General features: G+C 43.9%; 1 protein-coding gene across 3 annotated transcripts in view; it reads left to right on the top strand.

Moving 5' to 3' along the window:
* Nucleotides 1-24,042, top strand: part of UBE3C (ubiquitin protein ligase E3C) — a 158,127-nt gene that overhangs the window by 94,244 nt on the left and 39,841 nt on the right. For all 3 annotated transcript variants that reach the window (XM_040352702.1, XM_040352699.1, XM_040352700.1), the window contains exons 17-19: nt 2,745-2,842; nt 3,532-3,664; nt 14,542-14,789. In XM_040352702.1, coding sequence (XP_040208636.1) covers nt 2,745-2,842; nt 3,532-3,664; nt 14,542-14,789 — 479 coding nt within the window. The remainder of the gene's footprint in view (nt 1-2,744; nt 2,843-3,531; nt 3,665-14,541; nt 14,790-24,042) is intronic.

Below are 24,042 nucleotides of genomic sequence, written 5' to 3'. Positions count from 1 at the left end.
TGATTCTGTTTTTATTATTGATTCCTATTTTTGATATACCTGTGAAAAACTTGGTTCAGTCACCCCTGCTGGCAAAACTCCTGTTATTTATCATTTGCAGACCTGTCTCAGAGCATGTTCACAGGCGATTGTCTCATTTGTGCTGTGTGTGTGTGTATATATATTTTCACCTTTCATAAAGAATAAAAAAAAAAAATTGGTAATAGTACACTAGATACAGAACATCATTAATGTACAGGTTATACACAGAGAAAGGAAGAAGTAAAGAGGCATGTACAACTCGCATATAGTGGAAGGATGGAGATGAGAGGTTTAATGTGCAGGATAAGGGAAGTTAAGGTGTTAAAATACAGGTCACACAAAGACAGGCTGGAGATGGCCATGACAGCGATTGCAAGTTACAGAGCCGCACTGCTCGGCTCTGTACACCAAGTCTGTGATCCCAGCTGTCTGATGACAACTCAGATCACAGCCATTAATGGGAACATTATCCATTAGAAGGTGATTTCTGCAGTGCCATTTTTGTAAACCACCAAAATAAATGCCCATTCTTCACCATTTTACGACTTATGGTGGTAGATAAGCAGTTTAAGTAGCAATACCAGACATGTAGATTCAGTGCCAACTAGAGAAAACCCCAAGACAGCACATGCATTCTAGGAACTTGCACATTAATGAGGTTTCAGAGACCGGAATACTGACTCAGTTTTGGACCCAATAGGTATCCCCAGACATACATGCCCGATTAAAAAAGTGGAGTCCTGTGATCTGGAAAACCGGCAGGTAATCGCTGCCAACAAAAGGACCCTTGCAGAAATAAACTAGTATACTAAAAGAACTGAAATATGTACACGAACACGTTTTCTAAATGCACTAGGAAAACCTACACTCGTTTGCTGACTGCAGAGACTTTATTTCATTACTTGACCTGAATCTACCAGCAGCTGTTGATAGAAGAATAATATCCCGAACAAACAGAATACAGCAGAGCTGAAGAACACACGTCCACATTCTTAAGGACACTACACAAAACCGAGCAGGCAGGAGGAATTATAGACTTAAAGTGAAAGGCCTTTATAGTTTTTAGATCTGTTTCTTCTGTTGGTGGCAGTGTAACCCTACAATGCTTAATCATTAATAAGCTGTGTCCCCCAAAGGATGATGGCAAAAGTAGGATTTGTAGAGGCACGCTGAGGCCATATTTGCCTTGCAGAAGCATGCTGGGTTTATAGGGTGTGCTTTATAAGTGTGTGCTGGCACTTCAGTGGTCTTGATTTTTTTGTCATGCTAGCAGGTTAATTATATTAATGTGGAAAAAGGTGCATTTTAAATGAAGGTACTTTTTTATTTTACAGTTTAGGCCTATTTTAAAGTCGTAGCTACAGTTAAAAGGGTTGTAAAGGTTTTTTATTTTCTAAATGGGTTCCTTTAAGCTAGTGCATTGTTGGTTCACTTGCCTTGAACCACATCGACTCCCCGCAGGGATGTAGTCCCAAGTGAGGGGGTGAGCATGCTGACTAACCCCCAGCCAGAATGCCTCGGATGATGGGGGCAAGCTTACTGAGGAGGAACAGGAAGTGAGAAATTAGACAAAGAAAAAAAAAATTTAGACGGGAAATCGAAGGAAAAGGTTAGTGAACCAACAATGCACTAGCTTAAACGAACCTTTACAACCCCTTTAACCACTTGGGATCCGCGCTATGGACAAAAGACGTCCACAGCGCGGCTCTCAAGTGCCGGGTGGACGTCCCTGTTGTTGTCATTCCCCGTGCGCACCGCTGGGGGCGCGCAGCGGGGAAACAACGTGCCCGGCGCATCGCTCAGGAGCCGATGCGTGTGCCTGGCAGCCGTGATGTCCGCCAGACATCCGCGATCGTCAGTGACAGCAGGGACGTGGAGCTCTGTGTGTAAACAAAGAGCTCCACGTGCTGTCAGGGAGAGAGGAGACCGATCTGTGTCCCTTTAAATAGGGACACAGCATCGGTCACCTACCCTAGTCAGTCCCCTCCCCCCACACAGTAAGAACACACCCAGGGAATACATTTAACCCCTTCCTCACCCCCTAGTGTTAACCCCTTCACTGCCAGTCACATTTATACAGTAATTAGTGCATTTTTATAGCACTGATCGCTATATATATGTGAATGGTCCCAAAATTGTGTCAAAAGTGTCCGATACGTCCGCCGCAATATCGCAGGCCTGACAAAAAAATCGCAAATCGCCGACATTACTAGTAAAAAAATAAAAATAAAAAAAAAACATAAATCTATCCCCTATTTTGTAGGCGCTATAACTTTTGCGCAAACCAATCAATATACGTTTATTGCGATTTTTTTTTTACAAAAATATGTAGAAGAATACATATCTGCCTAAACCGAGGGAAATTTTTTTTTTTTTTTTTTTTAAATTGGGATATTATTATAACAAAAAGTAAAAAATATTGTGTTTTTTTCCTAAATTTTCAGTTTTTTTATGTTTATAGCGCAAAAAAAAAATCGCAGAGGTGATCAAATACCACCAAAAGAAAGCTCTATTTGTGGGAAAAAAATGATAAAAATATAATTTGGGTACAGTGCTGTATGACCGCGCAATTGTCATTCAAAATGACAGCTGAAAATTGGTCTGGGCACGAAGGAAGTTTAAGTGCCCAGTAATGAAGTGGTTAACAGTTGATCTATAAAATGCAGATAAAACCCTTCCTTTCTCTTTTTTTATATAACTGCTGATGTTTTCCTATGTTTCAGTGGGCATGGAGCCAGCACCCCTTTCTGTGTCTGAGGAGAGACAATTAGCAATACTTACTGAACTTCCATTTGTAGTACCTTTTGAGGAAAGAGTAAAGGTAAGACCCCCTTGATCAGAAGAGATCATGTAAGTGGCTTCCAGCGGATCTCGATTCAGTTGGCACTTTTAACAAATCTGGGGAAGCAGGTTATTTTATGTTAGCTCTGCTTAAACCTGTTATGTATCTATGCCTTTGTTGTTGGTTTGGGAAATAAGAGGTAGAGCTGAATAATAAAAATGGATGCAGACTAATTCAAGGTTTTAATAATGATCCTGGGGTTATCAGGTCCACTTTGGCTCCTGTTTTCTTAAATCATGTCAGTGGGTCGTGTTTAACATATTTAGTACATTTATCATTACCACACTGAACCGCACATAAAAAGTTCTTATTTCAGAACCTTTAGATAAAAATGAAGTGGGATTAACTGTTTTTCACATTCTATAATATAATTGTGCAAAGTGATTGTCTGAGTCTGCCATAAAACTTATGTACCATAGTTTATTGTAAACTTAACCTAGCTATTACTGGTCCAAGCAGTTCTACCAGTTTCAAGAATCACTTGCAATAAATGTCCAGTTCCTGATCTTTTCGGGGGAAAATAATAAATGCTTCTAGAGTGCTTGGGGAGATATTTTCCTGTCAATAGCTACCCTTCTATCATCTACTGTGGAATCAGAAATGCAAGTGTGCCATGACATCCCCATGTCCTCCTGGAAGGAATTTTTTTAACTTTGAATGTTTTCCAGATCTTCCAAAGGCTGATCTATGCGGACAAGCAAGAAGTACAAGGCGATGGACCATTTTTGGATGGAATCAATGTCACCATTAGACGAAATTATATATATGAGGATGCTTATGACAAACTTTCACCGGAAAACGGTTAGTGTCCACAAAAAATCACTATTTTGTTAGTTTGCTTATATGCAGACACAAAACTCTATTGCCCACATTAAATAATGCTTGTTTGAATTAGCACTGGCCCAAAACGGAGTATACACATCTAAGCATTTTGATTTCAGATTGGTTGATAAGCTGTAAGTAACACTTTGTGTGATGCTCCTAGCTTTTTCTTTTTAAATGTACAATCTCAAATGTACAAACTGTGTGTTATTTGCAAGGTATAAAGCAGTTATTTATAATTCAAACTTGCTAATAGAATGGCAGATGTGTAATTGGAAATTTAGCAGTGTTGCGCTGCCATATGTGTATAATACACTACTTAAACGTGTATAAATGTTGTATAAACCAATAATAACATGATTCAAACGCCATAAAACAAATCTAATCATGCGGTGTAAATGCAAGAATATAGGGCCAGATTCACAAAAAACTCCGGCGGCGTAACGTATCGTCTTTACGTTACACCGCCGCAAGTTTTCAGCGTAAGTGCCTGATTCTCAAAACACTTACCTGTAAACTTGCGGCGGTGTATCGTAAAGACGTCCAGCGCAAGCCCGCCTAATTCAAATGGGGCGTGTACCATTTAAATTAGGCGCGCTCCCGTGCCAGACGTACTGCGCATGCTCCATTTTGAAATTCCCGCCGTACTTTGTGCGAAGTGACGTCATTTTTTTGAACGGCGACGTGCGTAACGTACTTTCGTATTCCCGGAAGTCTTGCGCAAAAAAAAATTTGAAATTTGACGCAGGAACGACGGCCATACTTTAACATGGCTCGTCTAAAGTTAAGCCATGTAAAAGCATGCTTAACTTTGCGACGGAAAAAAATTACTAGCGACGACGTAACGAATGCGAAAACCTTTGTGGATCGCCGTAAAACCTCATTTGCATACCCGACGCTGGAAAACGATGCAAACTCCCCCCAGCGGCGGCCGAAGTATTGCATCCTAAGATCCGACGGTGTAAGTCAATTACACCTGTCGGATCTTAGGGCTATCTATGCGTAACTGATTCTATGAATCAGTCGCATAGATACTCTCAGAGATACGACGGCGTATCAGGAGATACGCCGTCGTATCTCCTCTGTGAATCTGGCCCATAGTGCACAAGATAAGAAAAAGTGTTATTCACATAAAAATTTAGTTGGGGAAAAAAAAAGCTCCATTAGGTAGTGATCCAAACAGTGCCAGGTGGCTCTTATTCCAACTTCAGTGAATTAGATGTGTATTTGACCACAACAGGCTGAAAATGAATTCCCCAACTATGTCCAGAGACTGACTACGAAATCTCTTCTTGATTTGATTGACTTTTGGCCGAGTTTTTTTGCTACTTGAAGAGCTTGTTGCCTTTCCTTTTAGTAAATGGTTGCTTGTAGGTTGAAAGAGTTCCAACATTTTAGACAGTCACTGCAAATTATAGTGGGCACCTCTCATACTAGTGGTCACACTGTCATTAAAGTGGAACTTCACTCTCTCAGTCAATATTAACTATTTTTATTTATAGTCATTGTAAACCCTATTGTTTTCTAAAATAAAAAAACGATTTATACTTATCTGCTATGTGCAGTGGTAACGCACAGAGTGTCCCGAGCCCCCTCTTCTGGGGTCCTCCAATGGCGCTCTCTGCGTCTCTTCAAGTGCCCCCATACCAAGCCACTTGTTATAGGGGTACTAGTGTGTGCATGCTCCTGAACCAGGCTGTGTTTGTTCATAGACACTCGGCTTGGCCCTGCCACCGCTCTCTCCTCACAGATTTTGACTGACAGCAGCAGGAGCCAATGTCTCCCGCTGCCGTCAGAGCCTCCAGTGAGATCAGGAAGAGAAGATGTAAGTGTTTAGAAGGGGGGGTGGTGGTTAGGGGGAGCTGCTATTGAAAAGTTTTTTACCTCTATGCAGAGAAAGTATTCTCTGACGCAGCCAGCACAGTTACAGAACCTGGTACTTCTCATGTTACAAGGTGTTCTACAATGGAGTCTTCCTCCGCTCCATCGGGTCCCTGAGGACATGGCAAGGGACTTTTTATTGTATTTCTAGAGACCTTCGATTAGACTGGACCACTGGTCCCAATGACCATATCTGACTCCGTCTTTTTCTGCGGCAGTGCAATCTCCTGTTGGCAGCTCATAGTTACTGGAGGTTGTGTTGGACCTTATTATTTCAGAGCATACTGCCCTGCATTCGGAGGAGGAGCCTGCTGTCTCCAGTCATAGGTCTTTTAGAGCTCCTACTGCTGCAAAGACTTTCTTCTTGCACCCACTATTCAAGGTATTCCTCCACGCAGACTGGAAGCACCCTGAGGGGTCTCGGCCCCATCTGAGAGTGTGCTGGAAGTATTCTCACCGTGGTTTATCCAGTGTGCCACTTTAAAGCGGTTGTAAAGGCAGAGGTTTTTTTTACCTTATTGCATTCTGTGTTCTAAACCTTCTGCATGCAGCTGCCCCTCGCATATACCCCACAAATACATTTTGAAGCCAGTCCAGTGATTTGCATGAGAGCTGAGGCTCTCTCGCTCCTCATTTACTCAGATACAGCAGCATGAGCCATTGTGTATGTTTTTATGGACACACAGAGCAGGGCTCGGGAGCGATGCATACACGAGTGCCCCTAGAGCAAGTGACTTGCTCTGGGGGGCACTCGGTGGGGAGGAGGAGCCAGGAGTGCTGGCAGTGACCCAAGAAGAGGAGGATTGGGGCTGTTATAATGTAAAAAAAAAAACGTAAGCTTTACAAACACATTAATAAGAACACCATAAAGGAACACCAAAAGTCTCTTAAAAAAGCATGTTCATTCTGACAGGTAGTTAAAATTCCTCCTCAAATCTCTGTTTGAACTGGCTGTTCTGCCCTCTGTCCTGTGTTGAAAGTGACCATAATTTATCAGATCTTACCGAAGTGGATTTATTCCCTCCAAAGTTCTCCTCTCACCCAGGGTGGATTACATTTGTATTTGGATTACATTTGTATGTCTATACAGATATGCATGGCACTGTGGTTGCACTGTTGAGATGCAGATAACATATCCAAAGAGCATCCAAATTGTTTGGTCTTAGGAGAACATTGCCTTTTGGGCCCTTTTGGAAGCCTGAGCCTGCTCCAGCCCTAGCATAGGAGATCTGATCAGAGGTTTGTTTAATCTCTGGGAAATTTCATGAACTGGAGTGCCTCAAGCCTACTCAGAGGAAGGGAAAGAAGTATTTTTCTACTTCCTTTTTCCGTGATGAATGTGCTTACTCCATTATGAGTTTTTTTCGTCGTTTTAGCCCACACACAATCATTTTTTAAAACCTGAAAAATGACATGATGTTAAAAAATGCAGCATGTTCGAATTTTTTTTTTGTCGTTTTTCAGAACCTGAAAAATGATGTGAAGCCCACACACGATCATTTTAAATTATGTTTTTGAAAAACGTTTTCCGTATTACATAGGCCCTCCATTGATGTTAAATCATCTTCTTCTCTTAGCGGATGAGGGGGTGCCGCTATGAAGTGCTTAAGCTGGAAGTACCGCCACTCATTTATATCCATCAAACCCTTTTTTGTTTTTAGTTCTTGTATGGTGCATATTTTTCATTACTTGCATTATGTCCTGCAACTGTGCATTGTCTTTTTTAATCCAATTCCCTCCCATTGAATTTTTCCCCGGTGCAAAATAATTATTTTCCTTTAATGCTATCAATGGTGAATTATATTTCCATTTTATTTTTCTTGTGCACTTTATCCCAAATTTGTAATACTATCTGTGTCAGTGTATGTGTGTTATCCCCCAATAACCTATATTGTGGAGGTATCCATATGTATTTTTCTACTTCTGTTAGTGTTGGAGTGCCTTCACCTCCAGGAAAGAGTTCAAGTCCCCACTGCAACAGGGAAAATTGTCTGACCCCTGTGCTGGATAATGCTAAGAATATCAATTTCACTCTAATGGTCCTTCTAAAGGACATTGCCTTGAAGAGTGTCTCTCCTCAACTGGTAGTGGCTGCACTGAGAGGAGCAGCTTCTGCACCTCAGACCCACTGAGGCCGGTGGAGATCGTTGCTCGAAGACCCTGTGCCTCCTTGGATTGTCAGCAGACAGAACATCCTTTTTCCTGCTGCAGGTGCTCTCTGCTGATAACGGAGTAGGTTTGGTGGACTTTTTGGGACTTCTTCACCAGCCGAATGGCCCTACCTCCTTTGCTGCTCAGCAGTCTTCTGGGAAAGGTGCTTCAGTTTCCTTCCCATATCCTTCCCTTAACCAGGTAATTGTTAGCATTTTGGCTAAAATTCACGACCCTTTATACATGGCTGTTAATGCTGGCAGGTTCCCCTATCTAGTGTAAGGCAGCTCCTGAGGTGCAGACTGTCCCCAGACCTCCTAGTGAGGCTAGTTAATGTTTTTTTATTGGGTTGCCCACCTCTCAGTTGGACTGCTTTTGGATGTCCGGAATGTATCTGAAGTCATGTGTCGCTCAATGGGTGAGAAAGAGAAAATATGATTTCTCTTTCGTTCATAGACGGACACAGCCTTCATTGACCTTAGGGTTATGCTTCTTACTACCAGGAGATTTAGGCAGAATTCTACAGCACTTAAGGTGTTAAAAACTTTCCTTCATGCTGCTCCTCCCAGGGGGCGTGGCTCCCCCAGGCATAACCCACACCCTGCTTTAACAGCCTCAGTTTGTTTTCTGCCTAACGACAGGAGGTCAAGGCTATCTCTGGAGTTCCTGGACTCTAGAGTTTTTTTCTGGCGATTTTTCTCGCTTTTTTTATTATTTTGTTCCTGCATTTTTGAATCCTGCGATTCTTCTATCAACAGCCGACTGGGTGACAGGCTGGGTCCTCGACTCTTGTAGTCCCCCCATGTTCGGCCTTCGAGCGTGTGCCGGCCCTCAGCTCAGCTTTGGGACGTCCACGACAGGCCCCATTGCTCCAGGGGCGGCCGGGGAACTTTGGTTCTAGGGCACACATATGACCGGTCTCTATGGCTTTGTCACAGTGTGTCTGGCCGACAGCCATGCCGTTTACGGACGTTGGTTCTGTCTGGGATACCTCCAGCCGGGTAGTCGCAGGACAGGTAAGTAGTGGCCCCTTACTCAGGTAAGTGGTCTGGCTGGTGGTTTCCCTGGGGAGGTCGACTGAGGGTCCGCCCTGCTTTCCTCTCTCCCCTTCCTCTCCCTCCTTCCCCTGACTGGGTAGTGGCTGTGAAGGGGGGCCTCCTGGGTTTTCTTTGTTACCACCGGGGCCCGTGTGTTGTTAGGGGGACTGTGTTGTTACTCTGGGGGGTGCTGCTGTGTGCTGCTGTGTTCTATGAGGTAATTTTTACCTCAGACAGCGGCCGTCTTGGAAATCTCCTTGGTAACGCTGTGATTCTTTTCTGAGGTAACAGACAAAGCAGTCAGGGCTGCTGTGTTCTATGAGGTAATTTTTACCTCAGACAGCGACCGTCTTGGAAATCTCCTTGGTAACGCTGTGATTCTTTTCTGAGGTAACAGACAAAGCAGTCAGTGCTGCTGTGTTCTATGAGGTAATTTTTACCTCAGACAGCGACCGTCTTGGAAATCTCCTTGGTAACGCTGTGATTCTTTTCTGAGGTAACAAAGCAGTCAGTGCTGCTGTGTTCTATGAGGTAATTTTTACCTCAGACAGCGGCCGTCTTGGAAATCTCCTTGGTAACGCTGTGATTCTTTTCTGAGGTAACAAAGCAGTCAGTGCTGCTGTGTTCTATGAGGTAATTTTTACCTCAGACAGCGGCCGTCTTGGAAATCTCCTTGGTAACGATGTGATTCTTCCCTGAGATGACTCGGCACAGCCTCTGGTCAGTTTTAGTGCTGTTACAGTTTTAGTGCTGTGAATCTTCCATGAGGTGAATACACATCACAGTCAGCACATCAGAGCACACCTGAGGTTTTTCAGCTCCCTCTGCAGCTGGGTGGGGTGGTGAATACCGGGGGCCCCCATGCTCTGCAATAGCAGCAAGGAGGTGACCAGTGGGGTTTTTTTGTCCTGCCTTGCAGGGTGGGTGACTCAGCGCTGACACTATGGAACTCAAGCTATGCCTGAGTTAACCCTTACCGCCCCTCCCCCTGCCACATCTGTTATGTTGGCTGTCCTGGGTTTCTTGCCAGGTTTGAAGCAGCTAGTGCCCGGATGGGGGGTAAAAAAGCGCCCCCTCCCTGAAGCCTGCTTCTGGGGATGACACAGAATCGCTGTTTTTTTCTGGTTCTGTTATGTCAGAGGCTGCGGGTTTTAACCCTTATGGATAGTGAGGATGACTCTGCTGCAGTCAGTTGCTGGCAAGAATTTGTTGGAGCTCTTGTTTCTGCGGTGCGTGAGGCTCTAAAAATTGAGGATGTGGCGGAGACACCTCCGTGTCAGTACCAGCAGACTACCACGCATCGCTGAAGTGTTTCCTTGTGTTCCTTATTTGGACTATATGTTATACAAGGAATGGGATGCACCGCAAAAAGTTTGTCAAAAAACTTTGCAACCCGTTACCCCCTTGAGGGGGGCTTTAAAAAAAAAAAAAAAGTAGGTCTCTCCTCCGCCAGTGGACCCCCCTGTGTCCAGACTGCGCAAGGCCACCACATTGCCTGTGGAAGGGGCTCCTGTATTTCAGGATCCCGCTGATAGGAGAGTGGAGGCCGTGGCCCGCTCCCTATTCACGGTGGTGGGTTCGGCGGTGAGGCCGGCTCTGGCCGGGGCCCTGGCAGGCCCCGACAAAAAGGGCGAAGCTCCTGCTGCAGGAGCTGGAAGAAGGACCTCTAAGGTGGCCTTGGTGATCACCGTTAAGGGTGAACGGTCCTTTTGGGTCTTCCCTGACTGGCATCATTGAGGATGCCACAGGTGGTAAGCGCATGCTGTTCCCACGGTTTGGGAAGGGCTAGGGACCTCGCCCTGTGCAAGGACCCTCCTTGCCTACCTCCGAGCGTTTTTTCGCTCGCCCTGTGCGGTGGGGGTAGGTCTACATGGTGCTTGAATCCCCGCTGCGGGGTAGCAGCGCACCGGATACCGCATGCCTAACAAGTCTGCGGACATACCTGCTTCCGCCTGAAGGTCTGCTCCCGCCCGTGTCTCGGGTGGGAGACTGGCTTCGCATTGCGAAGTGTTTTCCTTGGGGTACAAGATTGAGTTTCTCTCTTGTCTGCCAAACAGGTTTTTTCCCTCCGGCTTCTGGCCTCCTCCGGTTCGCCGGTTGACTCCGTCAGGGGCTGTCCAGGATCTTCTGGTCAGGGGAGTGATTGTGCCAGTTCCCTCGTTGGAACGGTCTCGGGGTTTTTACTCCATTCTGTTTGTGTCCCCATGGAGGATGGGGCCCGGTCGATCCTGGGCCTCAAGTCCCTCGTTTTGTTTTTGTCAGGTTTTTCTGGCATCCTTGGATGTCATGAACGTGTACCTGCATATCCTCAAACCACCAGAGATTCTGTGCTTTGCGGTCGGGGGGGACCATTTTCAATGGTGTCCTTCCCATTCGGCGGGTTTTCGCCAAGGTGCTCGTACCGATACTGGCCCGGCTGTGACAGCGGGGGTTTGTTATCATGGGATGTCTGGACGACATTCTCCTACGAGCTTCTTCGAGCTCTGCATTGGTGGAGCCGTGTCTATCACGTGTCAGGCTCTCCGAATGTTCGGCTGGTTTCTGGATTGTCCTGAAATCAGGGTTGATTCCGTCTCAGGGATACCTGAGACTGGTCCTGGATTCCTCCGGGGCGGGAGTGTTTTTCTCCTAGCGGAAAAACTTCAGACTCTGCTATCTGCTGTGCAGCAGTTGCCGACCCAGAAGCGGTCATCTCTGCGATTCTGCAGGAAGGTTCTGGGTCAGTTGGTAGCCTCTTTCGAGGCGGTTCCGTATGCCCAATTCCACGCCAGGGTACTACAGAGGGAACTGCTGTCACGATGGGACTAGCTTCCGTCATCTCTGGATTACCAGATTCAGTTGAGTCATCTGATCATGTCTCCCCTGGTATGGTGGCTGGCGTTTCCGGTGCTTCGGGCCGGAAAGTCATTTTTCTGCAGGCCACTGGACAGTGGTCACGACGGATGCCAGCCTCTCCGGTTGGGGAGGGGCGCTTGGGGCACCCAGTCAGCCCAGGGGCACTGGACTCAGGTGGAGTCCTGCCTACTGATCAACGTTCTGGAGCTCCGAGCAATCAAGCTTTGCCTTACCAGGTGGTCCCTGGATCTACAGGGCCGACCGGTCAGGATCCTGTCCGATAACACCACGTCCGTGGCGTAGGTTGATCATCAGGGAGGCACACGGAGTTCTGTTGCAGCGACGGGGGTCGCGCGCATCCTTTCGGTGGGCCGAAGGGTCCGTTCCGGCTCTATCGGCCGGGTACATTCCGGGAATACGGAATTGGCTAGCCGACTACCTAAGTCGCACTGCACTGGGCCAAGGAGAGTGGTCTCTCCACCCGCAGGTGTTTCGGGGTCTGTGCCGAAAGTGGGGCACTCCGGACGTGGACCTTCTAGCGTCCCGTCTCTATATCGGTAGGTGCCACGGTTCGTGGCCAGGTTTAAGGACCCGTGGGCGGACGCGTCAGGCGCGTTGGTGGCTCCTTGGGGTTGCTGTCGCCTACTTTACACCTTCCCTCCTCGGAAGCTTCTTCCTCGCCTGCTGCGCAGAGTAGAAGCTGTAGGGATTCTATCGGTCCTGATTGCCCCAGATTGGCCGCGTCGCTTCTGGTACGCGGACCAGGTGCGTCTGCTGGCAGACGCCCCCTAGCGTCTTCCCCTGGGAATTGATTTTCTGTTACAGGGTCCAATCTTCCACCCTGTTTCACAGCCACCGGCCTTAGCGGCGTGGCTGTTGAGAGCCAGGGGCTTAAGGACCGAGGCCTATTGGGCTCGGTGGTCTCTACCGTGCTGCCTGCACGGAGGTCTACCTCACGTAGGTTTTTTCCTCATACATGGAAGGCCTACTTCTCTGTTTGTGGGGAGATGAACTGGCACTCTCGTACATGCGTTGTGTACAGGATTCTGCTGTCTTTGCAGCAGGGAGTGGTTCAGGCTCTCGCCTTACGTACGGTTAGGAGCCAGATTTCTGCTCTGGCTGTTTTTTACTTGCAGCGACCCTTGGCATAGCACTCCTGGGTGCGTGCGTTGGGTCAGGGGGTCTGGCAGGTGGCCCCTCCGGTGCGCCCTCCATTACCCCCATGGGACTTGAATTTAGTCCTTTCAGTGCTTCGGGATGCTCCCTTTGAGGACATTCGGGAGGTTTTTTGTTTTATTGTCACAAAAGGTGATTTTATTTCTGGTAGCAATTACCTCGATCAGACGGGTGTCTGTCTGTTCTGGTGGCCTTGTCTTGCAAGGCTCCCTGCTTGGTCATCCGTAAGGACGAGGTGGTGCTGCGGCCGCAGCCGTTTTTCTCCCTAAGGTCGTTTCGGCTTTTCACTTGGATGTGGACATTGTTCTTCCATCCTTGTGTCCTCAGCCGAAGAACCCGAAGGAGGCCACTTTACATTCTTTGGATGTGGTTCGGGCCCTTCGAGTTTACTTGTCGGCGACAGCTCCGTTCCGGATGTCGGACTCGCTGTTCGTGTCTGTGTCCGGTCCCAGTAAGGGCCTGGCAGTTTCGTCGGCCACCATTTCCAGGTGGATCCGACGGATTGTGCTTCAGGCCTACGCCCTGAAGGGGCGGGCGCCTCCCTTTCGGGTCACGGCGCATTCGACCAGGGCGATCGTGGCCTCTTGGGCTTCCGACACCAAGCCTCTGTGTTACTGGTGTGTAAGGCTGCGACCTGGTCGTCGGTCCACGCTTTTTCAAAGTTTTATATGGTGGATGTGAGTGCATCTTCGGATGCCTCCATTGGCCGCAGGGTGTTACAGGCGGCAGTTTAAGGTTGGAGTTCCTCCGTTGAGTAACTCCGGTTTTTGTTTGGGGTGTAACCTGTTTTTGCTGTGTTATTTTTCCCACCCCTCGAATTTTTTTGACACTGCTTGGGGACGTCCCTAAGGTCAATGAAGGCTGTGTCCGTCTATGAACGAAAGAGAAAAAAGGATTTTTGTACTCACCGTAAAATCCATTTCTCTGAGTTCATAGACGGACACAGCACCCACCCCTCCTTTGTTTGTACTGCTTGTTACGAACTGAGGCTGCTAAAGCAGGGTGTGGGTTATGCCTGGGGGAGCCACGCTCCCTGGGAGGAGCAGCATGAAGGAAAGTTTTTAACACCTTAAGTGCTGTAGAATTCTGCCTAAATCTCCTGGTAGGAAGAAGCATAACCCTAAGGTCAATGAAGGCTGTGTCCGTCTATGAACTCAGAGAAATGGATTTTACGGTGAGTACAAAAATCCTTTTTTTCGTGCTGTAAAATCCATTTCTTGGAGTCCATTGTGGGACAAAGATCCCATCTGTGTTTTTCTAGTACTGCTTAGGAAAGCTAAGGAATGCTGGGCAGAAATAGGGTAATACTGGGGGCTGGCTTACGATTTGCCATTGTCCATTTCTCCTGTAGGTAAAAGTAAAGTAAAAAAAGTACAAAAAAATTTTTTTTTTTTAGTTTAGATTTGTTTTAAGGTATCTCTTTTATAGTAGAATAATTGACCAGGCTTGATGTTTTTAAAAGATCAAATCTTTTAGATTTTTCAATTATATTTCACAAAATGAAAAAGATTAGAACTAGGAGGGCTCTTTGATAATAAACAGGAAGTATGCACAGGACAGCTCTGAATTTCTGTTGATCAACATTTTTTTATTGCACCTATTAAACACATCTAGAAAAACTCATTCAGTTGTATATTTACCTGACCAAAGGGGAACAGATATAAGAAGGTCATTGATGGGGTTTACATGCATTTAAAAAAAAAGAATTATGCCGGTTTATTAGTATTATACAATCAACATGTGTATTACATTTTTATGAAATTTGTATATCTGCAGAACCTGATCTCAAGAAGAGAATCCGTGTCCATCTACTCAACGCGCATGGCCTAGATGAAGCTGGGATCGATGGTGGTGGAATATTTAGAGAATTTTTAAATGAGTTACTTAAATCTGGTTTTAATCCTAATCAGGGATTCTTTAAAACTACTAATGAGGGTTTGCTGTATCCCAACCCTGCTGCACAGACCCTAGTGGGGGATTCCTTTGCCAGGCACTATTATTTTCTGGGCCGGATGCTGGGCAAGGTAAGAAGTATTCTTTACTCTCTGGAAATTTTTGTTGACTTAAAGAATCTGATTATCCTGCTTTCTGCTTGTTGTATGAATTTTATCTTTTCATCTCCTCTTTTGTGGAAGAACATTTAATTTAACACTTAGGCCCCTAAGCCCCTGAGCACCAGCTCGGCCTGGAATCTGTCTACTGATCCCTGCCAAGTAGACGGATGGCTGGCCCCTGTTCACTCCGCTTATGCAGAGTAGACACAGCCTGCTCTCCTCTATGGGCAGTCAGATGTAACAAGACTGTATGGGTCTGTTTACATTCGACTGCCATTCGATCCGCCAGATGGATGGGGAGCGCATCCCTAGAGGAGACTGTAGAGTATGATCGGGTTCGCCTGAAAAACTGACAGGAGGACCCCAATCGGTTCACTAGTTTGAAAGGGGCCTGAAGTTTTTATTTTGGAACTTCTGTATGTACAACCTTCAGAGTATGTTTGTGTGGCGACCCTAGGAATAATCCTTTGTACTTTTAACATAATGTTTTCTACCTTATACTGAATGTCCCTTTTTTGGTTGAGTTGACCAAAAAAGTGCAGCTCCGCTATAAGAGCTATGCAGTGCCTGTAGGATGCTGTGTCAGAGTGGTTGATCCACTACCCCACCTGCTCCACATAGACTTACTGTAAACACACTTGGTGTATGATTTGCAGCTGTCCAGGCCAAGAGCAAGAAATTACTGTGAATGACTCCTTTTTAATGTCTATTAGTCCATCTGAAAGCTACTTGTAGCTTTTATTAGCTTGTTGTTTTGCTTTAGCAACAGAGTTTCTTAAAAGTGAGTTTGTGGCCAAGCTATGGACATTAAAGTATTTCCATATGCTTAACAACCGTAAATTAAAATTTAAAACAAAATAATAACCTCTCTTTTCCCTGTAACTGCAGGCACTGTAGAGCAATTCATCCTCAGCACTGAAGCAATTGGAGTCTTTCTCGCAGCAGCTCAGTTCTCACTGCTTACCCTCCCAAAGAACCTGTACTGTGTGTACACTAGAGATTAGAAGGCACTGTATAGTGGATGGGAGTATATACTTAAGGATCCCTATGACATCTGTTTTGCAGTGCCTTTAAATAACAATAAAACTTGTTTAACCTCTTGAAGAGTTGCTAAATGATGACTTTCTTGGGTAATTTTATTAGAACAAAAGAGGCAAAGCTGCTTGCTTCAGATGAGGTCATAATTTTAATGGAGCTGTGATGATAAATTGTTTAGCAAGATTTAATAGCACAAAGAATTGTGTTTGAATTGATTTGATTTTAGGATCTACATTTAATTCATAACAGGACTCCTGGGCATTATATATGAGTTTAAGTAGGATTGTGCCAAATGTATATGGGAAATAGATTCAAATAGTGGAAACCAAGATAATTAAAAGGAGTTCAGAAATATGAATTTCTTTTCAGCCAGATCTAGTCATTTTTGATATAGTGGAAAGCTAATGGCTATCACTTGGAGCAGGGGATATATTACACACAGTACTTTTGAAAGAATTGTAATTTACACGTTCATTCTATTTCCAATTACAGAATTAATTTCTTTTTCTGCAATAGAGCATTTGGAAGGTGGAGGAAAATTTGTTGCGTAATAATTACTAAAATGAACTACACAATGTCTCCCTAACTTCTCAAATCCTGCTTTCAGGGTGACAGCAAATGAGAAAGAGGCACAGAACAATTTCTTTGTAATAATTTAAAATATTTCTTTTTTTAAGGATTGAAATGCTTGACTATAAAACACTATTGCCACTTAAATTATAAGGATTTAATAAAAACTGTGTAAATCCTACTTTCCAGCAAATGTAATGTTGCCAAGCAGGACACTGAAACCATTAACTTTGCAAATAGTCTTTATTAGTTGTCTTCCTTTACGTCTGAGCACATTCTTAGCATGTTAGTTGTTACTATCGGGAAATCTTCAAATTTACCTGGTGCCGTCAATAGTCATCAAATCGCCTGCAGAATTTTTGTATTGACAAGGCTTTTTGTGTATGTGTTGTGCCCAAATGGAAACATAAAATCTGTACATTTCCTTTTGAGCAATTTAAAACCCAGAGTCTGTAAAATTATACAGCACCTGACCAATAATAATTGTGCACATGGAGCCGATTGACCTAACCAATTTAGACTTTTCACGTGCCATTAACTCTTAGTGGTTTTCCATGTTAGATAAAAAATGTACTTCTGTGTACAGTAACCCTTTATTGTTCCCCTATAAAAGGGTTCAGTAATAAAAAAAAGTGTAGATTTCAGTATAAGAAGGATAATTTCAAAATGTCCATAGTGGCCATACTATGAGAACATATAGTCTACATCTGTCCGTAGGCTTGGATCTGGTGGTAAGTTGGTTATCAGGGAATTATCTGACCACTTACCCTTGACATGGCATTTAAATACGTATGCACAGACAACGTATTTGACAATTGCTAGTCTGAACCATATGAGTAAAAGCTGTGCACCAAAAATATCTTTATGGCTATAACTCACATGGGTTTGTTTTGTATTTATGAACCAATTATTTAAAGCAGACCAATACCTAAATCGGTACTACCTTTTATATATATCTGTGACCTTTGGTAAATTTCAGGACATAGAGAAAGAAGCCCTCCAAATTAAAAATGTTTTGTTCTGATCCTTAAGTATAATGTATTTGTTTTGATTTCTAAAGCCAGGAAGGTATTGGTGGTCTCTTGAACCAGACACTTTGGAAAATGTGTTGTCTGTGTCCACCCTGTTTTAGGATCCTTGCCATTTAGTTTCATAAATGGTTTATAGAACTAAAAAAAGTGCAGCGTATGCAGTCAGAAGTAGGTACAGCATAGGACAACATAACTTCCATAAAGGAGGAGAGAATGTATAGGACACAAATGCATAACCTACATAATTCAAAGAAGCAAATGTTTAAAAACAGGTATCTGGATATTGAAGAGCATAACAAACTGGTAAACATATAAAGCAAAAAAAAAAACATATGGACAGTAGCAAATGTAAAGAGGTGGTATCCCCAAAACCCCAAAATGAGTCGCCCATACCCCTCCCAATGGCGCTCACAACCACACACATAGGAGCACAACACGCAGAAGAGGAGCCGGGGGTCCAATCCTGGCAAAGCTCCTAACTACACACTGTAAAACTACTCTTTACTCCCGCTGGTGTTTCCAACAGAACTTGGTACAGTGACTGCATTGGCTGAAGGTAAAAAACAAAAATGTCCTATAGAAAGGGTATCCTGAGATGAAACACTACAGTCCATGTTGTAAGTTTAGAATGATGCCAACTATTTTTGTAGAACATATAGCTCTGAAATTAGAGCATTTTGGTAAATAAAGTACTTTAGAAAATGTGACTGATAGAATCAAAATTATTTGATGGATAAGATATTGAAGAAGAGCCATGTCCTCTAACAGCATATGGATTGTGGTGTTATAAATTCACTGTCCTCTCTTAATGACTGTTCTCGTCCTACATGAACTGGGCACATCTGATCGCCCCCATCTCTGTCCAGCCTGAATTTATGTAATAATTACCTAAGTATTAATTGACCAATAGAGTCTGGTCCTTTTACACTAAGTATCCTATTGACTGATAGAGCTATTTATGGGGTCGTAACGTATTTAACTTTTCCTTAATGTATACGTTAGTGAATGTTTACCGTGATAAAGTATAGAGTGGAGAAGAATTAGCTCTTGTCAGTGCTCTCCTCTGCTAAAACTTCCATTAGCGAATGATTCTCCTGCTGCATTTGTGTAGTGATTGCATTTTATTGCCTGTAAATCAGCCCCACCGACAGTGAATAAATAAAGTGTTAAAGTACAGTATACGGTAATAACATCATGATCTTTTGCAGAAAGCTTTGCCTAGTTAACTTTAGGGTATTATTCAAATTAATTCTTCTTGCTAATTGAATGGTTTTGCTTGGCTGCGACTTTTGTGATTTAAAATCAACACATAATATCCGTAAACAAGGGTGTTTTTTTACTCGAAATATAGTATCAATTTTTATTTTGTCGCTTTTTTTTCGACAATGGTAATAGCTTTTGAGTTTTTAAGCACTATTGAAAGAGAGCTTCTTGTGCAAACTATAAAGGATAGTAAAATCTGTGTAATTTCATTGCAATGATGCCACTGTTTATTATTGATGTAATAACAATCTGGCATGGTTACCTGTTTAGGGGAAAAAAATGAAAATCTGGCATGGTACCACCTTGTAGGGTGATATGCTAGCCAGCCTAAAGGACTTTTGTGGTTATGTAAATGGAAATATGTCCTGTTTATAGGAAATATTTATGGTCCCTCTTGTTTGATTTGAATATAATTTTACATGCAGCCCTAACAACCAATCCAGTTTAATTTCTTGCACTTTATTTGGCTTGTCCAAATTGCTAAAAGTTAAAGCGGAGTTCCATCCAAAAATTGAACTTCCGCTTTTTGGAATCCCCCCCCCTCCGGTGTCACATTTGGCATCTTTCAGGGGGAGGAGAGAGCAGATACCTGTGTAATACAGGTATTTGCTCCCACTTCCGGGCATAGATCACCTCGATGACCTACCCCACATCCAGCGCCTACTCAGTCCCCCCGCTGTATTCTGGGAGACACACAGGTCCAGAAAGTCAACAGGGACCAGTGGTTTTGCGCATGCGAAGTAGGGAGCCAGGAAGTGAAACCGCAAGGCTTCACTTTCTTGATTCCCTTAACAAAGATGGCCGCAGCAGCACCTGAGAGCTGAGGGAGGGATCGGCTTCGGGTGCTGACATCTCAGGCGCCCAGGACAGGTAAGTGTCCATATATTAAAAGTGTGCATTTTTAAAACAAGTTCCTATTTTTTTAACCTATGGATAAATAACTGATGGGGCCCACACACGATCGGTTTGGTCTGATGAAAACGGTCCATCAGACCGTTTTCATCAGACTAACCTATGCTGTGTACGCAGCATTAGGCTTCACAGCCGCTTTCCCTTAGTTAGGATGCCAGCTTCCCACTGCAAATGCCTGAGCTACACTGCGATTTGTGAATGCTCCCACAGTCTTTTGTGACCTGTGATGAGCCTAAAAAGGCTGCGAGGGTACAGGGCGTAAACTTCCGCTCTGATTGCCTTGGCTTCAACTAAACTAGGTTATGGCAGGTACCCGCTTTCCCCACCCCCTCCCCTAAAATAAACATGGTTAAAGACGGGGGGGGCAAACAAGCAGAAACTTACCCCTTTTGGGTGAAGTTCTTCTTTTTTTCTTTTTTTATTCAATTTTCTTTATACAAATATAGCTTTCATTACATTTCCAATAAGCATATAAAAAATATCACATTTAAAATGAACACAACATTACATTAACAACAATAACAACAATATGGGTCTATCCTACATCCTCCTAGTTTTTCATCTCTCTTCTACCTCAACTTTCCGCTATCCCTCTACCCCTCGTGGAGAGAAAAAGAAAAAAAAATGTAAACACCCCAATCGCTCCTCCCTCCCACCTGTTATATTAAAATGCTATGTGCCCAATTTCCCATTTCTTATCTTTTAATACCGTGACCTCCATTTTTTTTGTTATGAGGGGGCGAGAGTATTCCTCTTTCCCCATTTCCTATTTACCACTTTGCACATAAAGTGCATCGTGCTCGATCTTATCCTTTAATTAACTTCTGTGACACCTATATTATAAGGGGGCAAGAAAATCCCTTTCTTACCCTAATACCCACTAACCTCTTCGTGAAGGGAAACATTTTTTTTTCCTTTTTTTCCTATATATTCCCAACCATCTAGGTTATTAAAGTGCATCATGCTCAGTTTCCCAATCTTGTCCTTCAATTAACTTCTGTGGCATCTAAATGTTTCTATCTATTTATAAAGGGGCGAAAATATCCCTGTCTTACCCAGGACCTCCTAGCCTCCTCTTAAAAAAAAAAAAAGGGGGGGGGGACCCCCGAGGGGGAGGGGGAAACCTACTACTCCTACCTTAGGCTAAACCAACAAAATTACTGTCTTCCACATTCATATGATTTGCATATACCAGGGAATGTCTAAACTCCACCCAACCCCTTCAAGTTCTGGTGTCTCTGCTTTTAGCTTCCCTATGCAGATCCACTGCCTCCATAATTCTTATTTTTTCTACCTCCTTCAACCATTCCTGAATCGTCTGGGTTTGCCTTACCCTCCACTGTTTCGGAATAAACATCTTTGCTGCGTTCAGTAGAATTGTGATAATGGCTACTTTATAATTCTTCCTAGGGATAGCTATTGCGTGGAACAAGCATTGCCTCTAATATTTCCACCCAGTATAGATGGATCTTAGGGAACTACCACCATATGTGGGCATGGGTTCCCACCTCCCCACGCTCCCTCCAACATAAAGGTGACGCCTGGGGATTTATCCTATGTAGTTTTGCTGGGACATAATACCACTTGGTTAATAATTTAAAGTTAATTTCTTTTATCCGTGTCAACAGAGGTGGAATAAACATAATCTAAAACTTTACTTCTCATTGTTTCTGGCAATGACTGATTCAATTCCAATTCCCAACTCTCCGTTGGGCACACGGCTCCTTCCTCTAGGTGTGTCCTCAACAGCTTGTAAATAATAGAAATTCCATGCCTATTTATCCCCATTTGATCAACCCATGGGTTCAACCTACCAACCCCCCGAAGGGTTTTTTGGCAGGGAACATACAAAATTTTGAAGTTGTTTATATCTCCAAACTTCCCATGGAGTGGACCCGTATCTTTCACGAAATTCAGATAGTGAACATAGGACATTCCCCATCATAACATCCTTTAATCTCAGGTAGGACGATGTAGTCCATTTTAAATATAATTTATTGTCTTTCCCCGGTGGAAAATAATTGTTTCCTGTTAAGGGCATTAGGGGGCGGTTAAACTGTCTCTGTGTATTTTTAATTCATTTGTCCCACATTCTCAATGCGTCCAAAGTAATCGGGCCGTTCAACCAAAGGACCTCGGAACTGCCTTGGGATCTAAATAATCTGTCCTAGCGCAGATTTACTGATTTTTTTCTTCCAATTCTACCCATTGTTTTTGCCAAGGAGCAAGGGCCCAATCCATCAATCTCTGCAGAATTGCAGCTTCGTGATATTTTTCGAGATCCGGGAGGAATACCCCCCCTCCCCTTTTGATCTAGTTAATATCCGAAAAGCAATACTGTTTTTCCATACAAATTTCTGTATTACCGATCTCAATGTTTTAAAATATGCCCCAGGGATATTTATCGGCAAGCTTTGAAATATATAGTTCTGCTTTAACAAAAGGCAGCCTTTAAACAGTGCCTTGAAAAGGTATTCATACTCTTTGACATTTTCCACATTTTGTCATGTTACAACAAAAAATGTAAATATATTCTATTGGGATTCTATGTGATAGACCAACACAAAGTGGCACATAATTGCAATTACAGCTGCAAGTCTTTTTGGGGATTTCTCTACCAGCTTTCACATCTAGAGAGTAACATTTTTGCCCATTCTTCTTTGCAAAATAGCTCAAGTTCTGTCAGATTGGATAGAGAGTGCCTGTGAACAGCAATTTTCAAGTCTTGCCACAGATTTTCAATTGGGTTTAGGTCTGGACTTTCACCTGACCATTCTAACACATGAATATGCTTTGGTCTAAACCAGTGGTCTCAAAGTACCGGCCCGCGGGCCATTTGCGGCCCGCAGACCAGTTATAAATGGCCCGCAGGCAGGGTGGAAGTGAGGGGAGCAAAAAAAAAAATTTTTTTTTGAGCTGGCGCCATCTGGTGGTGAGCCGTTGGTATTACAAGTTATTACCACCAGATGTGAGCTGGCGCCATCTGGTGGTGGCCGTTGGTATTACAAGTTGAGCATTACAAGTTAAACAGCAATTCTAATGTCATTTTTCACTATTTTCACTGCCATATTCTTCCCTCTAATTAGAACCCCCAAACATTATATATATTTTTTATCCTAACACCCTAGAGAATAAAATAGCGATCGTTGCAATACTTTCTGTTATGCCGTATTTGCGCATCGGTCTTACAAGCGCACTTTTTGGGGAAAAAATTACACTTTTTTAAATTAAAAAATAAGACAACAGTAAAGTTATCCCCATTTTTTTTAATATTATGAAAGATAATGTTACGCCGAGTAAATTCATACCCAACATGTCACGCTTCAAAACTGTGTCCGCTTGTGGAATGCCGACAAACTTTTTTACCCTTTAAAATCTTCATAGGCGACGTTTAAAAAAATCTACAGGTTGCATGTTTTAAGTTACAGAGGAGCTAGAATTATTGCTCTCACTCTACCAATCGCGGCGATACCTCACATGTGTGGTTTGAACACCGTTTACATATGCGGGCGCTGCTCGCGTATGTGTTCGCTTCTGCGCGCAAGCTCGTCGGGACGGGGTGCGTTTTCTGGCTCCTAACTTTTTTAGCTGGCTCCTAGATTCCAAGCAAATTTGTCAAACCCTGACTTACACCAGTGCTGGTGGTAATAATGCGCTCGCTGACACCAGTGCTGGTGGTAATAATGCGCTCGCTGACACCAGTGCTGGGGGTTAATAATGTGTTCGCTGACACCAGTACTGTTGTTTTTGAAGTTTAAAAGTTTGCATGCGGCCCCCCATGGCATATGAAAACTTGTCTTGTGGCCCTCAGGTAATTTGAGTTTGAGACCCCTGGTCTAAACCATTCCATTGTAGCTCTGGCTGTATGCTTGGGGTCGTTGTCCTGCGTGAAGGTGAGCCTCCGCCCCAGTCTCAAGTCTTTTGCAGACTCTAACAGGTTTTCTTCTAAGATTGCCCTGTATTTGGCTCCATCCATCTTCCCATCAACTCTGACCTGCTTCCCTGTCCCTGCTGAAGAAAAGCATCCCCACAACATGATGCTGCCACCACCATGTTTCACGGTGGGGGTGGTGTGTTCAGGGTGCTGTGCAGTGTTTGTTTTCTGCCACACATAGTGTTTTGCTTCAAGCCAAAAAGTTCTATTTTGCTCTCATCTGAACAGAGCACATTCTCCCACATGTTTGCAGTGTCCCCCCACATGCTGCAAACAGGACTTCTTATGACTTTCAATCAACAATTGGTTTCTTCTTGCCACTCTTCCATTAAGGGCAGATTTGTGAACTGCTCGGCTAATAGTTGTACAGATTCTCCCGCCTGAGCTGTAGATCTCTGCAGCTCCTCCAGAGTTACCATGGGCCTCTTGGCTGCTTCTCCGATTAATGCTCTCCTTGCCAGGCCTGTCAGTTTAG

The sequence above is a fragment of the Rana temporaria genome, chromosome 5 (genome assembly GCF_905171775.1).
Source record: "Rana temporaria chromosome 5, aRanTem1.1, whole genome shotgun sequence".
Lineage (NCBI taxonomy): Eukaryota > Metazoa > Chordata > Amphibia > Anura > Ranidae > Rana > Rana temporaria.
Note: the sequence above shows the minus strand (reverse complement) of the source record. Positions and strands in the feature narration are given on the sequence as shown.